Raw genomic sequence first — 25,521 nt, 5'->3', positions numbered from 1 at the left:
ATGCACCTTGAAATGGTTCTTTTTATTTTCTTAGGAGTCACAAAAATTTGGTGATGATGGATACAGTCTGAATGATGCCAGTCAAAGTTAATCAGCTGTCAGTTAGTCTGCGACGGTTTGAAATGAGCTGTCACATCTGATCCAGGACTTTAGAATCTAATCAAACCACTCAAATCTTTTCACATGCTATGACAGGAACCTCACCAGATCAGACACATATTATATATGTGCACAAAATCTTCTCTCAGCACAATGATCCCATGACAAATACTCAAACCTTATGCAACCACTTAGAGATGAAAGGCGTTGCTGTTACACAGCAACTTCTCTGTGGCTTGGAGTCACAACACATCTCACAGAACACTCATCTCTCCCTGACTCGAGCTCGCCTTGAAATCATTTTAACCCTTCACTTTTCCACACACCTTTTAGCTTTAATGAGTCGCACTGTTACTCAGAGAAAGGCTCATACAATCCCAGCGAGAGTCCTCTCTCACCAGCAGAGTTTTAAACATTAAATATCTGATTTTCCTCTAAATGAAAGGAAGACAGCTGCTAACAATTTTGTCATCAACAAAAAAAATCTAGAGCCAAAAAAATATTAAAGTGAATGACAGCTAATTCAAAAGATATGAAATCAACTGCAGATATGCATGACTGGTAATTGTTGTAAAAGTTTGTTTGTCATATTTCCAGCTTTAGTGCTTGGGTTTGATTTAATGCTCAGATCAGATTTTGCTGCTCACGTTGATTTGTGGTCATTGTCAGATTCCAGTGTTAACCAGTCACAGTCCTGAACTGACCAACATGAGCAACAAGACAACTTCTCCTGCTTTATGCTGTTGTACAGACATAAACACACAGGCCACTGAAGGTTTCCAGTTGATGTGCAGCAGAAGCCATGGCAGAGAGGACGAGGATAGAGAAAGACAGCCCTTTAATGAAGGCTTTTTTATGGAGCAATGGCTGCTTCTTCTGGATGGGTGTATGTGTGGATGCAGAGGGAAGAGCCAGGAGGTTTTGGATCATGATCTGATTGGCTTTGCTGAAACTGATTTCATCCAAAATTTAAGGATGTGAAGGAGCACTTAACTACATCTATCTACATAAGTCTCCTGGCAAGGCTGTTCGGTTAAGCGAGTGACATAAAAGTCAAATGAATTCTGATTTTCAGATTTAAAAAAACATTTTGAAAAAGTGTCACATATAAGGATCAAATTCAGGCCCTAGAGAAACATTCTCTCTTTCTTTTTTATGGACTCTGACAGTTACTTAAAAACTGTTTGATTCGGAAAAGGGGTATAAAAAATTCCCAGATAAACATGAATTTCCATTATTTTTCCACACTACAAGTGGTTGGGCCTCCTAGATATAATGAAGACCACCCACATGCAGTGGATTTATATTTAGTTTCAGACAACTCGATCAGTTTCCTACAATCTCATTTTGAAACGATGAGATGTTGATGAGAGCCAGTTAGCTCTGGTTGTTCCCGTCTTGTGTTTCCCTACAAGCAGGCTGCTCGGGATGTTGTGGCGGTCCTTGATAAAACCTAGATATCAGCTGGTCTTTGTTTTTCTCTGGCTATCCAATCCTACTGCAGCTGAAGGGCAACTCTAACCAAAGACTGAAAAAAAGTGCAGATCTGTTACCACGACACTGAGTTCACTGATGCTGCTGCTAGCACAACAAGGAGTACTATCACCAGACAGACAGCTGGAGCTTGTCAGAGGGAGGAGGAGCTCACTGGGAAGGTGGTTGAGTGCTAATCCATCGCTCATTGTCACAAATATAAAGTGTGGTTTGGCCACCTTTTAAGTCATGATTTCCCTCTCTGTCTTGCTAGATAAAAAAAAAGTCACATCTCACATCCTTTCATTCAAAAGTATCACAACTTTTAAATGATGTCAGCCATGCTGTGAGAAATACAAAATCTCTGAGACTACACAGCACTGCCAGGTGTGAGACCAGGTCAGTGTCACTATTAAGAAAAACGCAGCAGAAATGAGTCAATAGATCTTGTTTAGGGTGGTGTTGGAAATAAAGACCCTTCTCTCTTTATCAACATCTGACACAGAGAATAAGCCTGCATGTGTGTGGAAGCGTGTCTCTCTTGATTTTAGACATTGCACTTTGCTTTTTGTAACATTTATGTTTGTAATCCTCGAAAAAGGGCACATCCTGTTGTTCATTCCACCAAATCTAATTGTCATGCTCGAATTATTTATTTTTAAAGACTTTGTGACCTCCACATTCTCCCTCAAATCCCTTGAATAACACGCTCATGTTCTTGTGGGTTTATGAGACATAACTCCAAAGAATGAGGTAGAAAGTGATAAGCGTGTCGTGGACATGTGGCTGTCGTGTTTAAGGAGAAATGTGAGGTTCGTATGTCTCAGGAATGAAGTAGCACCTGCATGTGTGGCTCTCCTGTATGTTAGGAATGTGATGCTCAGAAAAAAGGAGGCCTGTGTGCACAGGAACAGACTAATGCACAAAGAATGCCTCAAAGTCAGCAAGCTACCAGATTTGTTCAATTCAGTGCGGCATTTCAGACGAGGTTTATCCGAAACAGACAGCTTGTGGTCGATAATGCATCTTTATTTATTGATCCCAGAGGGGAAACGGATTACACGGTGTTGCAAGCACCTCGCTGCAGCAACCGAACCACAAGCCACACATGGAGACAATACTGTGAAGATTATGATTTGTATGGGAAAATGTCTCCTACTGTTTAAAGTCTGGATTCACCCAAATATTGGGAAAAGTCTTTCAAATGCTATTTAGCCACAAAGATATAGGCTTGGTTTCTGTCTATTGTAGAGCCAAACCGAATCTTGTTTGATGCACTAAAACGAAGAAATGTGTTTCAGTGTCAGTGTTCTGTAATCCCGTTTTCCTTCTGTACATTACTGCAGGTATAAAGTCAGGATTGCAACAGAGCACTGTAAATTCCCCCTAGATAAACCATGAGGGAGCACAGTTACAATAGAGTCCTTCATATATTCAGAAAGGCAAACAGACATCACAGCCAAACGCGGTTTCCAAAGGGGGGATTTACCTCTTACAGCTTTAATGTACAGCAGAGGCATGAAAGGAGCTTGTTCCCAGCCCCCCAAAATGTCAGGATGACCAGGGAGTTTTCTTCATCTAAAGAGACTTTTGCAAAAGTTACCAACCTTTGCAAAAGACGAAATCACACGACATAAACTATTGAAAATGTGTAATATTTAATGTTTTGACTTTTTTCCAAGTTATGATGACAAGCAGTTTGCTCCAGCTGTCCTCAAAGTGGCAAGATATTTTCCACAATAAAGCCAACAATGAGTTCATGCTCTAATAGCCCCTGAAAAAAGGACATCAACAGCACAGCTGATTATCCTATAAAATGGAAACAGCTTTTACAGCCATTTAAATTTCAGCAGCTTGTAAGACGAACCAGATGGTTTACAGGAATCGGAATAAATCGTGGCATCCACGCTCATGGAAAAGAGCCATGTGCGTATCTACTGGTATTTTAATTATATATGAAAAAACCTTTACACCGTTGCTTCCCTTATTAAGACTCCATTTGATCACTTTTATTAACATACAGGACTGTACAGTGGAGCCAGCCTCCACCAGACAAGTGAGAGAATCGGACAGCAAAATTATTAGGCAATTTCCTGTTCAGATTTTTGGAAACTTTTGAAATAACAGAGGAAACAGGATGCAACACGCGTTGCCTGATATTGAGTAAACGAGCTGCAATTCCCTATCAGTGGCTGATTACATGCACAAAGTACTCATGTTGCAGCTGCGCAGGAAATAAACTTCAGTAATCCAGCTGGAGAAGAAACAAAATGACCTGCCTACACAAATTTATTGTTACCAGTAATCATATCCAAATATTGTGTGCAGAATTTCATAACAAATCAGTTTTCCATGACCCATTATCTTCTTGGCTTGGCATCTAAAACAAAACCTCTGCCCACATCCTCAGATAAGTCCTGCTCAGAGCTTCGGCCATCACTGGTACTTTGGTGCAGTCTGAACGGTCTCGGTATGCAGGCATAAGCTGCTAGTTCCCATGAGTGATAAAGGAGAATCCATCCTTCTGTTTTTTTTCTGCTTATCCAATTCAGGATCATGGAGCCTATACCAGCTGTCATAGGGCAAGAGATACTCCCTGGACAGGTCGTCAGTCTATTGAGGGACTAACACAGAGACAGATAACCATTCAAATTCACACCTTTGACTGATTCAGAATTGCTAATTAACATAACATGAATGTTTTTGGACTGTGGGAGGAAGCCAGAACCCACGCAAACATGGGGAGGAAACAAACACCACACAGAAAGGCCCCGGCCTTCGAGTAAATTCAAACACAACACTGTGCCATTAAAGGATAAATAAAAGAAAGTGCAATTATTTCATTCGGCAGAGGACAATGAACCCCAAACCAGGAATGTTTTCAAGGAAATTCTACAGTAGTCAAAAATAATATAATAATGCCAGGGGGAAATAGGCTGCATGGAGAGCTAATGATAAGTGGATTTTGTCACATACAGTAATACAGACTGGAAACACCGTGTTTTAGAACCAGTTTTGTTTCTTCAGTGATGATGACTGTTGTTGAGTGCAGCGGCAGCTTCATCTGAAAATCTACAGCAAACAATTGCAAAACTGACAACTCTTTTTAACACGTTTATCTAGCCACAGTTAGTATAATGCAGTCCTGAAATGAACTGAAAAGTGTTGCAGTTTTGTTTGAAAAATGTTGTTTTTGTTCCCAGTGAACAAAGATTTGCAATCCAAGAAATGACTCGCTGTACCTACCGCAGCAAAATTAGGCAACACATTCTCCCTGAACCCCGTTGATGCCATCTGCAGTAATAAAACCACCAAGCTGTGATTCGTTATTACAGAGACTACACACCATGATGCTTTTCTGCTTGTCTGAAAGCTTTATAAAGACAATTGTCTGTGCAGGTGAAAAGTGTCCAGTTTGTGGACCTCACCTCAGTTTTACACAGAGTTTAAAATGAGAAAATAAGCTGCAAAAGTGAATGCATTACCAGACTGAAATCTTGTTTTAACAAGTTTTTTTTAAAAAGCCCACACTTTGCACATGGACACAACAGGAGCCTTATGTCTGTTTGGTAAAGTGAGGTCTGGAGTCGGCGTTCAAGGCGCTGAGGAGTGAGCGGAGCGCATTCTTGTGTTTCATCCAAAATTCATCTCGGGGAGCAGGGCAATGAGGCAGACCAGCTTCTCCTCAGCCGGTGGTCTTTGTGGACTATGGCCCACTTAATATATGTTAAATGTATACAGCGGAAAGCTGTTAAAGATGCACTGACTTAGGTTTTTTGATCATCTCTTTGATCAACGCGCCACCCGTAAATTGCTCAGTTTGAACACTGTTTGCATTAGCATAAAACTGCAGAGGATGTGGACTTGAGTCAAATGGGTTATGCACATTACAAAGTAACCACCGGATCCATTAAATATTCACAAAGCACACAAATAGCTGACTGTTAGGATGCATTACGGAAACTAAAGTGCAAATTTTTTGCCCTTTAGTCTCCCCAAAAGGAGGCAATAATTAAAAATCACATCAACATCCGTCCAGAAGAAGCTGTGCTGCAGACTGCCCGATGCTTAAGTGGAGTTTAGTGGAAATACTGCTGCATATTTTACAAAAGGTTAAAAGGTCTAAGTGTGACTAAACAAGACTGTGGAAGAGGAGCATGCAGTGCTTTCTTAATGAAAACAGGGTAAAGCATCTCGGAGCGGGAGGGGGGGTTATGAAGGTTAAAGCAGAATGTGCTTACAAGGTCACGATTCACGAGATGTTAGACTTCAAAAACCTTGTTTTTCTATGAAAATGATAAATTTGCCAACATTAGAGTTGAAAGCTAAGAAACCTATTTCACTCTGTAATACAAGAATTGAGAGTGTCCTGCAGATCGGGACCTGTTTTGGTCAGAGTATGAACCAGTGACTCAAGACTCTGGAGTGTTCCCTTTTTAAGTCAAAAGACATGACAGGAGCTGGGTCACTGATAAGGGTCTTTTTTCTCCATGTCTGTACAAGCTGGCAGATCCGGGGCTGAAGAGAGCCAAAAGACAAATAGTTGTGCAGTCAAGTTAGCAGTGCCAAGTACACACTGTCCTAGCTGTAACACACATGCATGCAAAAACACTGCGGCCACCTCCCTGCTGCTTCAGAGTTGTTTTTTTTATCTTAAATCTCAACATGGGGCACCAACTTGGCAGCATTGGCAAGAGAACAGTATCAGCTTTGTAAAGTGAAATATTTCATGAATTCTTCCCTCACTTTTTCACTTAAAGCCCCCGAGGTCAGGTCAGTTTTTAGTGAAACGCCAGGGTTACATGCTGTGTTGAGAGGCACATTTTTGTTTTAAAAGACAGGAAAAGTTCAAATTTAACTTCCTAGAGAAAAGATTATGACTCCTTAGTCAATGTAAAAAAAAAAAAAAAAAAAAAAAAAAGCCTTTGTGCGAGTGATATTCAAGTACTGTTCACAACAGTCAAATTCATTACCCTCTCTTTACATATTTGTCTGACTGAAAATGCCAAAAACAGCCAGGAGAGAGATAATGTTCCCGACAAGCAGTCTTGCCAAATTTTAAGGTTGCTTATTTAAGAAAACTCTCGGAATCATTAAAAATCCTCAATAGGTGGAATGATATTTTATGCTGATAACACATGGTGGCAAATAAATTCTATGAGAAATAAAAACCTATCACAATATTGGGAGTGAGACAGGAGGACCAAATACAACAGAACCTCATCTGGCTTTTTCCACACACAGCATTGATATCCACCTGAATGACATGAAGGCATTTAGACTTCATTAAAAATTGATGCAGCACACAGCAACACCGCAATCAAAGAAAGCTTGACTCAGTATTAAACTTTTGTCTTGTCCTGTCTTTGCTTCAAGAAAAAATGTGGTAGGAATGGACTCACATCGGCTTTAAGTTAATTAGAGCAACTACAGTGTGATGTTAAAAGCGGATGTCTGCAGGGTTCAGATATCACGGGGCTCCGTGTAAATGGCATGTTGTTTCGGCTTACCCCAAGCTGTGTTTAACCAGCTGTAGAAACTGCACTCTGACCAACGTGTCAAAATAATAAAATAAAGTGTCAATTTTTGGCAGCTTTCCCCCAGATTGTCTACTGTTCGGTGCAAGGATTACCTTTGCGAAGTATCACTTCACCATAAATAAAGCAGAGAGAAGTATGTATTAGTTGTTTCTCAAATGAAATGCGAATGAAGGAGCAACAGCAGGAGAAAGAAAAATACGAAAGAAGACAGGCAGTGATAAGAATGAATAAGATGGAGACAATCGATCATCAGTTCAAAGAAGCCAAAGAGAAGGTAAAAGGCTTCTTTCCCACTTAATCACCTGCAGCCTTTTGCCATTGCTGTGGTTTGTCTCACCTCCTGTCAGAAAAGAAAAGCAAGAATTGGACACAAGGAATGGAAAAATGCTTCCTGGTTAAGTGACTGCGATGAAATTACCGAGTAAGACATACTGTAAACTCAGAAGGATCAACATCTGCAACTGAACACAGCCCTGTGACCTTTTCATCTTCATCCATATCAGCTCCTCAAGCCATAAAGAAATCCCTTAAGAAGCCTTTTCCTTGTTTTCCAGGGATGAAGGCCAAGGCTCTGTAGGCAGGCTAAGGTTTGTATTCATCACACAGGGGACACTCATGTAGCTTATCCAAAGTGTTCCTGCAGAGGGAGGGTGTCGGGGTGGGTGGGGAGGTCTGAGCGATACCATCTGCTTTAGCTCTGCAGCGCGAGTTGTTGATTACAGTTTGAAGAACGAGCCGTCGGCCAATCCACTTGCAGTCGAGTCCATTCACTGACTTAAGTGTGGCTGTATCCAGCGGCGCCGGTGGACTGTCACAGTTTAAAGACTCTTGACCATCCCAGCTGACCCAGATGACCTTGTGTTTATTCAGTTATTTCCACTCCAGTCACAGACCTACAGAGCTGCAGTTTTAGTCAGCAGAACCCTTAAGAGGTTCCTGTTTGTCATACAAACAAGGGCAAAAAAGACAGTGTTTGTCATGCAAAAGGCTTTGCACATGACAAAGAATAAATAGATAATAATAATAAATAATTTTTGGAGTTCATGGGTGCTGCTGGATTTAGCATCTGCCAGGAGTGTATAACCTGTCTAAATGAATGGGCATCTGTGAAAGAGGGTATGTGAGCAACCCACAAACCTTGGTCTCAGGGTGTTTATTTGTGAATTCAAGGTCCTAGCATGGTACAACACAGATAGCTCGTAGGTTATACGCAGAGCTTTGCAGACCCACGTTTATATATTGCAGCCATTTACTGTCATCTGAAGGCTGTATCAAAAATGCAGACTAGTTTTTAGGTTAGGTCCTGCCTACTCCTTTGTGAACCCCACAACTTCTTTTCAATCAATTTGAACAAACTGCTTTTTGGAGGGCTGAATGCAAGTGTCTCTCTCTAGCTTCTGAGTGGTTCTGAGTTCCCATATGCCTTCTCTCTGCATTACCAAAGAGCTAAGCTCTCCCTCAGACATCTGCAAAGTTTTCTAAGTTATTGTGTTTGATGTGAGGATTTGCAATTATTCCACTACTTTGTAACCAATGTTTTAAATTGTGCAACAAACTCTCAGACAGAGCTATTCAGGTGGATCTTTCCTCTTTGCTCAGTTGCTAAGTGATCGCTTCTTAAGTCTACAGTAGAAAGCACCACACCAAAAATCCACTGTGGATCAAAAAAAAGGTTTCAGATTAAACAACCATGCAGCTGTTTTGCATCCCAACAGTTGCTAAATTGGGTCAAAATGCAGTCCAGGTTCATCCTGGGGAGGAAGTGACCCCAATCCTTGACCCCAGTGTCTTACAATAACCGAGAACACTCAGCAGCTGTTAGCATCATTTGTCAGGTCAAAAGCAGGTCGAGCTCATTGGCTTGTTTTTTTAGTGTATCTCCACTTTTCTCCTAAATGTTAAGGGTGTCTGAGTCTTTTTAAGGACAACTGTATGCAGTATGAAGACAGATTTTGTTTGTTGCAAACAAGGGTTAGAAATGACAGATGGTATAATTTACCCTAAATCTAACATGGATCTGCAAAAGAGACCGTGAGAAGACGGAGAAGAGGATAGGACAATCTTCTTGTGTTTGAAAATAAAAATCAAGCAAAGGGCAGGATGAGACAAAGAGTGAATAAAATGTGAGTAAAAGGTGTGGAAATAAGGCTTCAATCTTGCAGTTTTGTTCCCCTTATTTCCCAGGTGCCTGCTCTTCTTCACCTCTGATACTGTATGTAAGAGTACACAGATTTGGGATTTTGTGTAAAAATAAACTCATAACCACCTTCCCAGCAGTGCAGGTGCAACCAGTGGCTACACTAAATCAGTCAAGCTCCTGAAATACCCGAGAGCCTGTACTGCGTCTGCTTCAGCTGATCCTCAGCAAGATGGATACATTGGCTCCGTTTTTACAGCCAAGGCTATAGCTTTGGACACATTTTATGTTCCATATTGTCAGTGTGTCCATGAAAATCCACTGAGACCTTTGGTATCTCAATAAGCTCTCAATAAAAAAAGAAGAAGAGGGAAAAAGAAAAAAACTGACAGATTTTAACAGAATATAGTGGATGCTAATGCAACAGATGGAAAGACTAATGCATTTTATAAGATGAAATTAGCGTATATTCTTTTTTCAAATAAACTTAAATCTTATAATGAATATTTGGTGAAACATTTATAATGACTAGCTTTCCATACCATATGGGGAATTTTTTATCTTGAAAGGGAAATCAAATCCCCAAAATGTAAGTTTGTGTCCCTAAAACAACTATTTCACCTCTCTAATAAAGAGTCTTAGACTTGCCAGATGAATCCAGTTGACTTATGGAGCTATTGTTAATGTAACCTAATCCAAAAGCAAATGTTACAACTGAGCCTTAGTTCAGCAAAGCTGTGTGTGCTAACTGTGTGTACTTTTGCATGGGTGTAAAGCTTTCCAAAATTAGAAACTGGCCTCCTCTGTCACTCTATAACAGAGGAGGTTGCACATAGCTGTTAAAAGCTTAGAAAAATCCGCAAGTGCTTGCTGGCCCTCTGACAAGGTCTTTGATCCTAACATCTGACCTGGACGTGACTTCCTCATCCAAGACTAACTGACAGCATGACGATGTTGTGTGATTTGCACATACAGAGTCTTGAAAAAAACTTCAGACTTCAGGCTTTATGTTGCGATTCATCATGGAATGGGACTTTGCAATGTCAGTGTTTGACATATTGGAAGATTAAGTTGTCAACTTTGTTTTGATTTTACCGCCAGCCATTGCCATAAATAATCACAGGTGTATTTCTCCCTAGATTCCAAGTGCGAGGCAAAATGAAGGTGAAAATAAGTATTCAATGCCTTTTGTTTGTCAGCAAGCTTATGCAAAAACTAATGAACCATAATTCATGAGATTTGTTCGAGATGTGGAACATGGGCAAAGGAAGAAACTGTTTAATTTTGGTGTGGATCCAGATTGCTTTGTTTAAAACTAACAGGATATGGCATTAGCCTTGGCAGAGGATGACAACTCTGAGTGCCCTTCAAACTGCTCCAGTCTTTCATGGAGCAGTTTACTCCATGAAATGTATATAAATATAGGTTAGTAAAGCAAATTGGTTTCAGCCCCTCTGCCTTGTACTGACGCTACATCCAAATTGGTAACAAATGTTGAAAATCCAAAATACCTGTCAGGATAGTTTGGAAATATATGAAATCACAAAGAATTTGCTGCTATATGACTATGCAGCTCTTATTATGGGATGCTTTTATGAGATGCTTTGATGTAAATATGATCTAAGTTCTTCCAGTCTGATCAGATTTGACCTGATCTGATGAGAAAGCTCTCAGTGATAATAAAAGGGTGTATGAAACAACTGAGATCCATTCTTATCACTTAGTTGTGACTAAACAATCCATCATGTATTTCTGATGCCCTATGACGGTCCAGGAGAAAGACTAGCCTAAAAAAATGTTCTGTGATCTCTCTCTGCCTGCTATGAACTATAGAATTGTCAAGTAACCCTTAAGTACACAAAAGAAGACTTGATATATTAGGATAGGGACTCAGTATGAGTTGCCAGACTTTAGACCTTGGAATGAGGAAAGCAAGAAGAATGAACATTAGTAAAGCCTGACTCGCATCAGCTTGGCTGAAATATTGGGCCATACTAGCAATTTGCCAGGATCAACCAATTTGCCAGCAATTTGCCATATTGATACTGACATTTGTAATGGTCAATAAATGAAAATTTAAAAACTAAAGTAGTAAAGAAGTTAGTGGAGAATTTGATTTTGATTACAGTTCAGTCAGAACAATGCGAAGGATTTTACTTCCTCTTTGAAACATTGGAGAAAGACATATTTGCTCGATCTCTACAGAATGAGAGGAAATCAGAAAAATAACTTTATGCTAGCTGTGCAGCTGATTCGGATTAAAAATTACAACATAATAGAATCATCTAGTTAAAAACTATGTAACTTCCGACCAGACAGACCACTAGGTTTGCCTGACAAACCACAGGCACAATTTACCAGCATTTCACTGTTGCAGTTAATTTCAGGCTCTGCTTGTCAAATACATCCTGCTAACAACCACGATCCTTCCAGTAAAACCATTGCCTGTAACTTCCCCACATTCCCAAGTTTCATTGTGCTTTCATGGGTAAAGACGTCACAATAGAAGGAGGTCCATTTGGGTGGAAAGATTACTTCATGCCGTGACTATTCATGCTGAGTAAACAGAAAAACACTGCTTATTATTTCATGAAAATATGGTGAAAGCAGCTCCAGTATCGATATAAACTGAGTTTACTGCTCTTTAAAAATTATCCACCACGTATTCTGCAAAATGGTGACTGTGCCTATAAAACCCCACATTTGGGCGTTGTGGCCCGTTCTGACTTAAAATTGAATGAAATACAAAAGAAGGTGGTGAAACATCGAGGAAATGGCATTGTTTTGTAGAATCAAAGAACAACATAGTAACTAATGATTGCTTAAATTTATGTGGAACGGCCGGATCTGCTTTGCTGTTTTTCCTCTACACTTTGCTATGAGAGGCTGTTGAAATGTTTGGGAGCGACACAATGGACGGCTTATGGCACTGACAAAACTGCTCTGTCTGACCCGAAATTTGATAAGTAATCTCATGACCCCAATTAAGTTGTCATCTCTGGTTTCTTGTTGATCTAAAAGCCTGGCCAATTATAGTTAAAAGGTAGACATTTTCAATTAAGTGCAGTGAAAACATCAAGACTGTTCTCTGGGGCTGAACTTGCTCTTGAGTTAGAAACCTTTTTGGAAGATTGATATGTTTTTCTTTCTGCTCTGGTCAAAAGAAGCTGTTGAAAGCTTTAGGGGTCTGGGCACCAGCCTGGGATGTCTGATGTTGCCTGAGGCATTGAGTGATGACAGCATTGTTCAACCAAGACCTGAAGAAGAAGAAAAACAAACGTCTCCAAAGTCACCTAGAGAAGTACTTGAAGTTTCTGTCCAAGCCTATTTGCTACTATACTACTAGCAAAGGGTTTAATCAAAAGAATTATTAAAGATTGGTTTTTCACATCAAAATCAACCTTAAATTACTAAAATTAGGAACTTTAGCAGCATAGAGTTCCACTGCCTTTACATACTTAATCAACAAATATTTAAAACAGTGGTTCTGAACCTGGGTTCGATCGAACCCTAGGGGTTCGGTGAGTTGATCTCAGGCACGCATGCACGGCTCATTTTGTGCACCAGTAAAAAACATATCTATGTCTTGAATTTGAAAAATATCATATTTTATTTTTCACTAAAGAGGGGTTCAGTGACTGCGCATATGAAACTGGTGGGGTTCGGTACCTCCAACAAGGTTAAGAACCACTGGTTTAAAATAACAAGAAAATGTGACTGTATCCTTGTGTTTTATCTCTTAACCCAACACTGAGGATAATCAGAATGTGATAGCAAAGCTAAAAAGCTTTAAGGCTAAATAGAACTACTTTTAGTTAACAAACATATTCATGTTAGCTTTTGGATTGCTTTGCTTGACAGCAAAAAAGATATTTCTCATTTTCAAACTGTGGTGATACAAGTACGAAGTGCAGTTTTATCAAAAGTGGACAAACACATCTAAAACACATAAGTTGGTGAAGAAATAATCAAACAAACACTTCTCTGCTCAGACTAAAATGGGGTCATCTTAAATGTTTCAGAACTGAGGGCAGCATTGTGCTACAGAATTATGGGTAATCTAACGCAATAAGTGTGGACACGCCTTGAGCTTAAATGATGCCGGATACAAGAAAAACAAATTCCATCGTTCAATACATTTCAGCCAGAGATGTACAAAACAAATGTGACTCATTACAAGCCCAAGACTTCAGTCAAAGCTGGAACAACTGAAGAAATCAGATTCTAGATGTTTGACTTGATTTGTAAGAGCACATAGGCTTGGGGTTATGTTTACTGCCCTCTAAAGTAGCCCACTTAAAACCCACAACCAAGCTCCAGTCAAACACTTTTTCTTTGTAAATGTGGAAATGATCCTTAAGCTTGCATATCCATTGTTCATTGTATCTTGCCTGCTCTTAAACCACCTCATATGCTGCAACAAAACAGATTTACTGTCACTTATTTATTTATTCATTTATTTTTGATGGAAAATGATGGAAAGATACTTATGGTTTTAGCGAGGCATGAAAGAAATAGTGTAGCACGTGCACCAACATAGGCACTAGGAGTGCTAATAAGAGCTTAAGACCAAGAACAGCAGCAGAGAGCAAACCACAAACCAAAGTGAGAAACTGACACAGACCATTTCTTTTATTATTGTTGATGATTGCATGTTAAAGAAAGCAAATAGAGAGAAATGGCATGAAAGACTCAAGAAGAGAGGGCCTGAAACTGAGACAGATGTTTGTTGATGTTTACTTGCCAGTGGAGGTGAGACAATGAAGGTAAATTGAAACCAAACCATCAGCTAGGTTTGTGTTGCGATTTTCAGGAAGTGAATCGACAGCGTGCTCACAAACATCCCAGCTGCAGACCAGCTGAGTGTACACAGACACCGCCGCTAATCCCACCACCCACTGTGAAATAATCGAGATCCTCCCTACAGATTCTCTCCGGGAAATACTTCTTCTACGACTTCTCACCATTGCCTGTGTTTATACTGATCTCACAATGTTACACTTCGGGGTGGCAAATAGAAACACCCATCCTGCTCTAATTTCAGTGAAATTCATCAAAAAAAGGCATCATGCAGGCTTCCTTTTAGGAATCAAGCAGGTGGTGTTTACATGGGGTAAACACAAGAACAAGGCAAGAAAAGTTAAAGTATTCAAAGTTCAGGTTTCTGCGGTGACGAGTTTAAACATGAGAAGTTCTTTGAAGTCTGTTTTTTTTTTGTTGTGCTGATGACCACAAGCCATCTATCAGCTAGACAGGAGGCAAGAACCATGGAGGTTCAAGGCTGGGACAGTATACCAGTACAACAGCTGAACTGTGACTCAGTACACCCTACTTAAAGTCTGCCAAGCGTGAGCAAAGATAAGAAAAAATTGAAAAAAAGCAAAACAAATTGGATTACACAACCAAACATATGTAGACACCATATGTATACCATACCTCCGTCCTGCATAACACAGAGATAATGCATGATTTGGTGTGAAAGAATTCAATAGCTTGCACAGAGCCCTACTTCAATCACACACCTTTGGGATGAATTGCAACAGCATCATGCTTTATCGCCCATCATCAAAGCCCAACTTTACTTTTGTTCTTTTGTGTCAGAATGAGAGAGGATCCCTGCAGCCAAAATCCTGCGTGAAGCCTTTGCAGAAGAGTGAAGGCGGTCCCAGCAGCAGATAAATGTCGGTCACTTTGGAGTGAACGGAAACGTACTACCTTTTCAACAATTGCGGATGATTAGTTAAAGAGTCGATGTTAAAGTGCCACCTTCAGTCCCCTTGGCTGATGGAACAAATTGGCTCAGAATGAATGAGCAACACATTCTTATCTTCACTAACATCATCATCCTGGTTTAAAGCAGGAAACAAGCTCGAGGGTAAAGGTGGTCTTTTTTTAGAGCGAAGGAAAGGAAAACTGGAAAGGAAAGGATGCCTCATAAATCTATCCTCACTGATGACTCCTCTGTCATTACAAATGCCCTCCTCCTGCAGCACACACGGTAACAATGTGCTACATACCTATACAACAACATCCCCTTATACAGGCAAGTATGCACTACTAAACAAAAACCCAGTAATTTTCTCATTGCTATCCATACAGAAAAAGCACTGTGGTACATTAATGACACCCCCAATCCTCACATGCAAGCATGTTTTTGAGACACAATGCAGTTGTTCACTCTATGACTTCATCACAGACTCAGATGCTCCTTTGCACTATGACAGGGCATGCCTTCTCGCTCGTCCCCACACAGCTGAACAGACACCTGCTTGTTTCGACTGTATCTTTCCGGCCTGACGGACAATTTCCATACTGTTAGAAATTCCATGTTTTCACCCATTGGCCTTCTGTAGTGCAAAAGCCAGGAAGCTGGCCTCTCCCAGAAAAATAAACATGGCGATTCAGACCACATTACATTGACATTAATTGGAGTTTTGATTCACCTCTAAGCCCTTCTGACGACAGCCTTTCATCATCCCATTGCCTACACGAACACAGCAAGACTTACAGGTTTAGATTCTGAGTCATACTTTATGCAACATACACAAACACATAATGTATTGTGGTTCAGCAACATCTGTTTATAGCTATAACCATACTTAACTACTGTGATGTTCCAGTACTTACTGCCGAGCAAGTTTTTTTCTCTGGCTTTTGCCATTAAACAGCTCTTCAAGGACAGACAGCAAAGGTACTTTCTCAAAGGTACTTCAATAACAGGGGTTTTCATAAAAGAAGATTTTTCTTAATATTTTTTCAGTTACCTTCCAATCAAAGAAATCCAGTTGTAGCATCTACAGCAGAAGTGATGCACAACCCATGAATGGTCAACCAGGATGTCACTTAAGATTTGGCCACAGTTAAAAAAAAAAGTACATTTAACACACTTCTTTGTTGGGTCCTACAGTACCTACTTTGATTGCATATGTGTGTTCACAGCTTAGACTGTATAAAAACTAGACACAGCCACAGTGACATCTTTGGTCTCATTACCATATTGGGGTTTCTTGTGTGATGTCATGTGCACATAGCTTAGTAGTGGTAGCAACCAAAGCAATCACAATCTGGTTGGGAAATACATGTCTGTGAAGGTTCTCAGTCATCCAGTTGGGGAATACACATTTTCCCTCGGTGATTGGCTGTCTGTAGGCCTGGGGCTTTGGAAATTATTTTCCCAGGACTGCCATCAACCTCTAGCAACAAATCACAACCGGACTGGGAATACTCATTTTTCCCACATGACCGGTGGTTGTCAACTGGTTAAGGACCAGTCTCTAGGCCTGTGTGACTGGTGTCTTTCTCACTTGATCGTACATGGTCACTGTGATTGTCACACATCCAGAATGGCTAACAAGTTCATGTCACATGGTCTTATATCTGCAAAACATAAAAACGTACAGTTTTTGTACCTCCTTGTTGGCTTCATGGCTACATGTGCCTGAATATTAAAGACACAACAGTCCAAAAGCAGCAAAAGGATAGAGACCAACAACTAAATTTCAGCTAGTAGGGAAGATACATAGCTAATGTTCATGGCGATACCACTTCTAGCTAGCTATCAACGTTGTTTTGCTGTTTTTTGGTTAATATGCATTTTATCTTCAACATCCTAGATAAATCTGTGCTAAAGTAATACTACAGTAACACTACAGTAAGCTGCAGTATCTGTAGCATACATAGTTGTAAACATTTCTAAAATAAGTTAAACAGCATGGCAATCATGGTTAAAGGCTTCAGTCATAATGTGACTTTGTGCACAACTTGTGTGATCTCAGGCAGCACTATATTGTCAACATTTACACAGTACACTAGTAGTGTACTACATAGAAGTCTATTAATGCAAGTCTCTGAGATATGCTGCCAAAAGAAAGGGTTTATGGGAATCTATAGCAGGGGTGGGACATTTTGACCCAACAGAAACAGAATTCATACCAAGTGATGCAAAAATTAAAAAAAAAAAAAAAATCAGCCAAATTTTAAGGAATTTCCCAAACAAAACCACATGTCAGAATAATTTTGGGCAAAAAAATTGTCATGGGATTAATTGTGTGACCACAAGGACTGTCTGTATCTGTGATTTTCATGCACATTAGACTTTGCAGAGATTTCGCACGGAAAAAGGAAGGACTTTGATCTGCTAGTAGCACTATAAAGACAAACTCCTGGGAATAATAGAATTCATCATTAAGGGAAAAGCTGAACAAAATGTCATAACAAAGTACGGACGTCTTCAATCTGTGTTTTTCTTTCTCTCTCTCTCTCTCTCTCTCTTAAATGTCATTAAGAAAAACAATCTATTTTATATTGAATAAGAGTATTGATATTTTCCAGACACAAACAGCAGCGACAGTCGGTAAAGGAGTCAAAGCGCAGAGCTGTTTGATCCTCTTCATCCAGTGCTGGATTAAAGACCAAGGAAAAGAAAACAGTTGACAACATCCAACAAAGTGTTTGCAGCTCCAGTATTGAGGATGAAAAAAACCCTTTGATGGCCAAAGCTTTGATTTAAAGGAGCGACAATGGATGTTCAGATAAGAATTAATGAGAGGTTTAGTAAAGATAAGTTATCTTAGGAATTTGAACTTGCCAACATGCTCCATCAATTTCCAAAAAAAAGACTTAAAAACCAAGAAGGGAGGTCAAGGTGACATTAGCGATCACACCTTTATCTTCCCATACAGAAACTTGCTATACTTAACACATCCTGTGTTTGTTGTCAGGTTTCATGCCTTGAAGTCATTCATCTCATCCCACACAGACTGCCACTTAAAATAGTGGCTTGTTTTGTCCAGGACAAATTTAGCTATTCCTGTTTACCCTCCAGGATAATGCATGTGTTTTTAGTTAAGGGTTTCTTTTGGATCACTTGCAGAGGCCCCAATACAGGCTGTATAGCAGCTTTCCTCAAAGTGTTATTGTCAGCAGCACACAGCCAGTGTCTTTGTAGCTGCGTTTTCATGGTCTCGTGTTCATTTTGAAAGATTTTAATGAGAATATTAGAAAAAGAAATCAAAAAAGACAAGATCAAGACCACATGACAATCAGTCACAAGTGATGAATGAAATACAATCCAGATGAAGACAGCAGTTGGTACAGTGGACCAAATATGGAAGTTGGAAGTAAACAGTAATAACCTGGGCTGCAGACACTGCAACAAAAACAAGCCACAGTACATCTTGAATCGGTTTGAGCTTGCTGACATATGAAAGTGTAAACAGCCACAAGAATGGTTCAACTCTTATCTCAAGAAGGGACACATGAGGACACATAGTCTTATGCCTAAATGACTATAAAAGAGGGTGAATAGGTCATTTTCCAGTGTCTAAATGTTTAGGATAACTCCTCAGCGTCGACTAGGTGAGACATTTCAGGCATATCCTGCTGGGAGGAGACCCCAGAGTGAAGAAATTACATCTCTAGGCTGACCTAGAAATACCTCGAAGACCCCCTGGAAAGGCTGGAGGCAGTGGCTGGAGAAAGGGATGTTTGGGTATCACTGCTTGGACTGATGTGATTCACACTCGGATAAGTAACAGAAGACAAAATGACAGGTCGATACATGTAATAGTTTGCAGAAACAACTTCTAGAAGTGCAGATTTAAAGTGTGAAAAGTACAGAAATTTTTGGATTTTGTACAGCCATTTTTAACGTGCAGTTTGTGGTTAGATAGGTGTTTTGTCACAAAGTCTTGAAGGTAGACATGTGCAAGATTTTCTTCTGTTTATTTGGTCACCATGAAGTTCAAAGAAAAACTAGTGAGCATATTTGGTCTTTTTCATAACCTGCACAACCATGGTGTGAATTCTGTGCATGCGCATCTTTTTGCTATGTAGTACTGGAAATAATGTAATGTTTGCCTTTTAGATTATAAAAGGCAGTCTTGAATTGAAACAAACTAGAATTCTGATGTGATTTGCTAAACTTTTCCTGAGCCAAAACCAAAAGGTATACAAGACTAAGTGCATTAGCAAGCTAAAGCAAACGTTTGATTTGTTATGGCAGTGCTTCCAACAGTTAATTAATTTTCATGTGAGTTGAACATCTCAGAGGAAAACACGTGTCAGTTACAGCACATCATTGCAGCATAAAAAAGCAAAGGCAGCATTATTTATACTGTGTAACCTCGTACGGCCCATTGGCAAATTTGTCACGGTTTATAAACACGTGGATGTGGTCAAAGAAACAGCTGGCCTCTCTTAACATTCGGTGGTAGTCAGAGTGATATCACCTGATGGTTTCCTTTTTGGTGACAGCTTTTGTGCTCGGACCTCGCTGTTGTGATGTTTCCCAAGAAATACAAGCTCAGTGTCATGGTCGGCTGTGTGGCAGGCAGGAGTAGGACCCAAAATGCAGGACTCACAGGCACGAGGGAATAAACTCAAAAGGCAGCTTTATTGCTGAAGAGGCAGAACATAGGAAATACAAAACTAAACTGGGAAAACTACAAACTAAGAATTCACAGAGAGACACAGGGAGATCCACACACGGCATGAGGGTGAACAGACGTTAAGGATGCGACACCGAGTAGGGGAAGACACAGACACTAAATACAAGAGGTGAACGGAGCAAAGAGGAAACAGCTGGGAGACACGGCTGACGTAGATTACACTGACGAGACAGGGAGAGCACAAAGCTGAACGCACTGACAAAGGACACAGACCTACAAAATAAGACAGGAAGCACACGCCAGACAGAGACAGACTCGTAAACAGGCATAATGACGTCATGGACAAACAGAGGGACATACGGGCAGAGAAGACTAAGCACAGGCAACCTAAACCAAACATAAGGGCAAGATAACAAAACCTAAACCAGAAATAATCATCATCAACATCATCAGATAACTAAAGAATCAGAATATAATTGTAATCAAAACAGTATCACCAGAAAATAACTAATCCATAATGCAAAATAAACCAAAACATAAGAAACTCAAAATACTGGGTCCAACGGACCCAGAACCGTGACACTCAGTATTTTATGAGTTGACTCACTTGTCTGCTATGTCATCTTGTGGATGGAAACTGGACATTTATTATTTTAATCGGAAAATGTTACAGACTTTTAAAGCCTCAAATGTTGTATGTAGGGGTTTTTTGCTTAGCTATGAAATCACAGTTGGACAGGGCTGAGAATCTCCCTATGAAGTAGTTTTAATAACAGTCTTAATAATCAAAAGCTGACATGTTACCTCTGTTCAAGCCCACAATCTAGATGACCCACATCAAAACTGGAGCCAAACCAGGATCTCATCAAGTCAGAATCAAGACCAAATGGATGTGGAAATATTACATATTGCTATTACATAATGCTTCCTTATAGTCAGTGTCAGCATGCATGTATTATTAAAACTATGATTAAGACTGGATCTACAGGTTTTATTGTCATATAATAGAGTGAATTTCATCAGCTACTATGAAACCAAGGCTTTTGGATTAATAAGAGTTACACTGAGATCTTCCTCTTTTTATTGGTTAATGCAGCAATAATCCAGCGGCTTCCAGCTAAAATTAGGAGCTACAGAAGCCTGGTACTTCCACAAAGATTTATTTCCATTTCCATTGTTTTCATCACACTTGAAGTCTTCATCTGACACTGACAAATCATGATACCTCCCCAGGAAATATATCCAGCACTGTGCAGCTAAGCCTCCAGCTACAAAACCAATCTTTGGTGGTTTAACACCAAAGTAGTTTTTGGAGAAAGGTTGACATTTCAGTGAGTTAAATCAACTCTTTTATACTTGAGTGACCTAAATTGAATCTATCGTTTGGTTCTTTTGCCAGTGATAATCTTGAGGTCAGTAAAAGTTGCTTGTTTTATTGCACCCTGTTTGTTACTCTGATGCAAGTCTAACCTCATTACCCTGATGACCTTCACAGAGCAAATATGAGATAAACAGAAAACAGGCCTGTGTTTACCAGGAGAAAAAATGCCTTGCTTTGGTGTGAGAATCAATCTCTTTTAAATTCTGTTTTATTTTGCAACACGTTTATATATTTAAACTTGAGGTTTTCTTCTGGCTCAACATTTTCTCATTCAAAACAGCTTCATACAAAAGTCAAATGTGGGTCATGTGTGCAAACCACAGTCATCCCCCACCCTATTTTTTCCTATATCGGTAATATACTTCTAACAACACCCTTTAACCTCTCTAAGGACTTGCATCATGACAATAATCTTGTGATAATCATCGCCACCATTGTCTTCATCATAATCACCCTGATCACTATAATTACCCTCAGCACCAAGTTCAGTGTAATCACCACATTCTCTTATACTCACATCATCAGCCACACTGTCTTATCATCCTTCATTGTTCACTGTCCTGGACGTTTATTTTGCTTCAGATAATTAAAACCATTATCATTGGACAATAATTACCATGTGGACACCAGCTGGAGAGCTTTGCATGCGTGTACTCATTTTGACGTATATAAACCCATGCATGTGCAAGTGCACATACAGAGTTGCTACTCTATATATGCATATGCACTCATTAGTGAAGATTGAAAACAGGGAGTACCCTGGCAGGTATTCATTTATTATTATTTTGGATATGAAAACAATAGGGCTGATATTTGGATCCTTTTCATCTTGGACCAAAGTAGTTTTACAATTTATTTTTGTAAAATAAATTGTAAAACCATTTATTTTTTACAATTTATTTTAAAGAGTTTACTTATTAAACTCTTTACTTTAATAAGTAAAGAGTTTCTTTACTTATTAATGGGATTTTCAAAATGGTGTTCTCAACATATTTAACTTCAAATTTAATAGAAAATCTATACGTCTACACATTCAACACAATGTCCCATTTTTAAAACCCTGAGCATGTGTAGCCTTCCATATATTGGATTTTTGGATCCTTGAAGTGACCGCTCCAAGTTATCAGCTCATGTCAGGACGTTGCGTTATGAAGATTCATCACACAGGCACATACTGTATCAAGCGTCTTTAACCACAATTACCTGCACAGCAATCATTTTGTGAAATTATTGCACTACAAGAAAACCTTGAAAGATAACAAAATCTTTAAAAGGCTTTAAAAAAGTGACTATTGTACATTCATCTCTCTCACAAATGTTATGACGGATGGTAATTAGCAATATATTGTATACTAAAGCTGTTTTATATATAAACTTTTGCTGCAGACCTGGACATGATAACATGGGAGTCTGAAAACTGACTCACTTTTGGGGCTAGCTTAAATTAGCCATTCAAAGAACTGCAGTTTTTGGCACTGCTATGTTGGCTTAACTTTTTAGCCACTTGGTTAGTTCAAATGACTCATGTAACTTTAATACATAACTTATTTATTCATTCACTGACAGATGCTGTAATGTTCCAGTCATGGAATTTCTCTTTGTGTTTCCAGCTTTTAGTTCTGATGCTTCCAGCTGAAAACCATTCTCACACATTAGTAACAGACATAGCTAAGAAAAGCAGTTTGCACTATTTCACACTAAGAGAAAGGATTATATCATTTTCTCCTTTTTGAAATCATGCACAGAAACGTGAATGTTGCCACAGCGACAGCTCTGTTTAAGGATATTTACAACATGCAGCTTGGAAATATGTGTCCCTGGTGCTCTCTCGGGCAAGTGAGCCAGCGTGCGCAAGCACACTCTGCTTTTTTCCCCCTGTCTTGAAAAAGTGAATCATGGCAGAGGATTATAAATATGGCAAGAACACAAACAGCCTGAGAATGGAGCCTCTGGCTCACCCAACATCTGCAGGATCTACAGTAAAGGAAACTGGACAATGAAATCACATTTTTGAAAATTTGTTTTAGCACCACCCACCTCCTCACACACATCAACACCAGTTCAGCTTGGATGCAGAGCACATTTAGAGCTTGTTTTCATTCCCACGCGATTATATTCCATTTATCTCTTAAGAGGACATGCTTATTAAAAGTGGTCACACATTTTTTTAAGCCAGCAGGAGCATAGGTTGTGTTTAATTCCTAATATAAGCAAGACCACTAAGCTCCATAAGGGCCACATTAGGTAACGAGACCCTGTAATCATTTAGCTAAGCCTGGACAATGCTGCTCTTGTGACATGGGGGTCTTTGTGGTTTACACAGGTCAAGCTATCCTTACAGATAACTGCAAAATGCTAATCTGGATTCCAGCACACTGACGAAAGCAGTGATGGTATATTGGCCTGTCTGTCTGAAGCGTAGCATGAAAACTAATAAAGTGAGGCTCTCAGAGATAATTGGCAATGACTGTCATCTATGACATGCACCTTCCAATGCTCAGCATTGCATCATCTTCACTCGCTTAATTATGCAGTGCTACTGAGTGCAGAGCTTTTCTGTCAATACGTACATTGTGAGGTTTTACTGGTATCCAGTTGCAATGGAAAAGAAAATCTGCAAGTCTTCCAGCACTAATTGGAAACATGTTAAAGTGTCCTGAGTGATGTATTAATCACTACAAAGAAAATCTAGGTTTAAGCTGTGAAAACAGTCTCCAGAAACAGCAAAGCACTGCACACGGGATCAGAGAAACAAGTCAGCCAAGAAATAACTCAAGAAATAATATGGAACAGAAGCCTAAAGGAGTCTCCCTCGCTTGCATCAATGCTATAAATTTAAAAGCACTGGTTTGCCAAAGAGTTTGGGAATGCCAGTATGTGTCCACATCCATCCATCGCACCTCCACCTCATCCTCCCTAAATCTGCATTATAATCAGTGTTGTGTAAGGTGACTCAAGAACCATCCCAACTGAACTTAGGCACCAGATCTTCTGATGATCAGCTGGTCTGTGATCACATTGACTTCAATTGGGCTTTTATGAATAGGTCTGCAGGTGGGTTGAACTGGCCTAAAATATACCCAAGTAGAGAATAAACTTTAGAGAGTGGTGACAATTATGTCACACCAATGGTAGCCTAGTTCTCCTCAGTGTAGGGCAGTATATGTTTCTTCATTAGACATTTAAGGCTCCTTCATGTATCTCCTGCTCAAGTAAACCTGGTCTTATAACACCAATATAAAACATCCCCTAGGATGTCAAACTGGGGCCACATTTTGAACACCACTTCAAAAAACAGGCTTAAACTCTCAAGACATCTCCAGGGTCTTTGCACTTTAATTATCACCAACATGTGAGTAAAGAGCCTAGAAGAGTTGTAGTGAAAGGGAGAAACAACAGCCAGAGACTTAAAAGAAATCTTACGCTGTCTTTTTAAATGTGGTCAAATATACAACATTGAAAGCTGAAACATCAACATTTCTATTACTTGAACATTAATTAAATCTAAAATGTCCTAAACTACTCAGCTAACCACATTATCAACAGAATAATATTTACACACACTTTTTTTTAAGTAACAGAAAAGTCCCTTTCAGGACTAGAGAGCAACTGCTCCATCATTCATATTCAACAGCTGAAAAACCTCTGAACCAGCAGAAAGTTTGCCAACAGTAGGAAAAAAAACCAAAAAAAACCCAAACAAACAACAAGGAAAAAAAAAAAAAAAAAAAAACAGTCAACAGCCACATACCGTCCAGCAGCTGATAGGCAGACGAGCAATGGCAGCAGAACCGGAGGGCAAGGAGAAATAATCCAAAGAGCCAGGGAAGAATGCTGCACAAAAAACACAATTTAGGAATAAGAAAACTTGCTAAAAGTTCATCAATTCAACTTCTTTACAGAAAACACAGTGGGTTTCATTTACCGTGGAGTCATCTTTAGTGTTGGTGAGTTTATGTCCATGCTAAAGTTGCCCCGTTTCTATGTGGTGCTGATAGAGACAGTGAGAGAGAGAGAGAGAGAGATGGAGCTCACTCTGCCTCGCTCTCATTCACTCCAGACTAAAAACTGCTCTTTCCTCCTCCTCTCTCTTGCCCCCTGATTCTCTCTCGCTCGCTCTCTGGTTCTCAGTCAAACAAAGGCAGCTTCAGTGAATCGGGACTCAAGGGGCCCTCGTAAAGCTGAAATCTGACTCCCAGCGTCTCCTCTATGGACCACCGCTTTCTAATCCAGCCCTCCCCTCAGACATCTCAACTCCAGATCCAAATTAACACACTCCAGTTAAACCACCCCCCCTCCACCAGAGACACACACCAACTTTTCTCCTGCTCCCCTTCACTGGTGTGGTTTCTCTCACTTTCTCAGCACTTGGGAGCACTTTTTGTGTGGCCTTGACTTGCTGGGGGAAGACACTGTAACATCTGCAGCATTCAAAGCTTTCTTTAAGCAAAGACAAGAACTTCTGTCAGGGTCAAAGCAAATATTCAGATAGCTTAGAGCAGA

At 39.8% G+C, this 25,521-nt stretch overlaps 1 protein-coding gene across 2 annotated transcripts in view; it reads right to left on the bottom strand.

Moving 5' to 3' along the window:
- LOC146625394 (collagen alpha-1(XV) chain-like) overlaps positions 1–25,063 on the bottom strand; it is a 65,578-nt gene extending 40,515 nt beyond the window's left edge. For both annotated transcript variants that reach the window (XM_085362793.1, XM_085362794.1), the window contains exons 1-2: positions 24,944–25,063; positions 24,770–24,852 (exon numbers count right to left, since the gene is read on the bottom strand). In XM_085362793.1, coding sequence (XP_085218919.1) covers positions 24,770–24,852; positions 24,944–24,981 — 121 coding nt within the window. In that variant the 5' untranslated portion in view covers positions 24,982–25,063. The remainder of the gene's footprint in view (positions 1–24,769; positions 24,853–24,943) is intronic.
- Between the last annotated feature and the right edge of the window lie 458 nt (positions 25,064–25,521).

Source organism: Diplotaxodon limnothrissa, linkage group LG9, assembly GCF_057381915.1.
Source record: "Diplotaxodon limnothrissa isolate DT_005_m linkage group LG9, D_limnothrissa_male_GT1.1, whole genome shotgun sequence".
Classification (NCBI taxonomy): domain Eukaryota; kingdom Metazoa; phylum Chordata; class Actinopteri; order Cichliformes; family Cichlidae; genus Diplotaxodon; species Diplotaxodon limnothrissa.
This window is presented reverse-complemented; position numbering and strand designations above follow the sequence as displayed.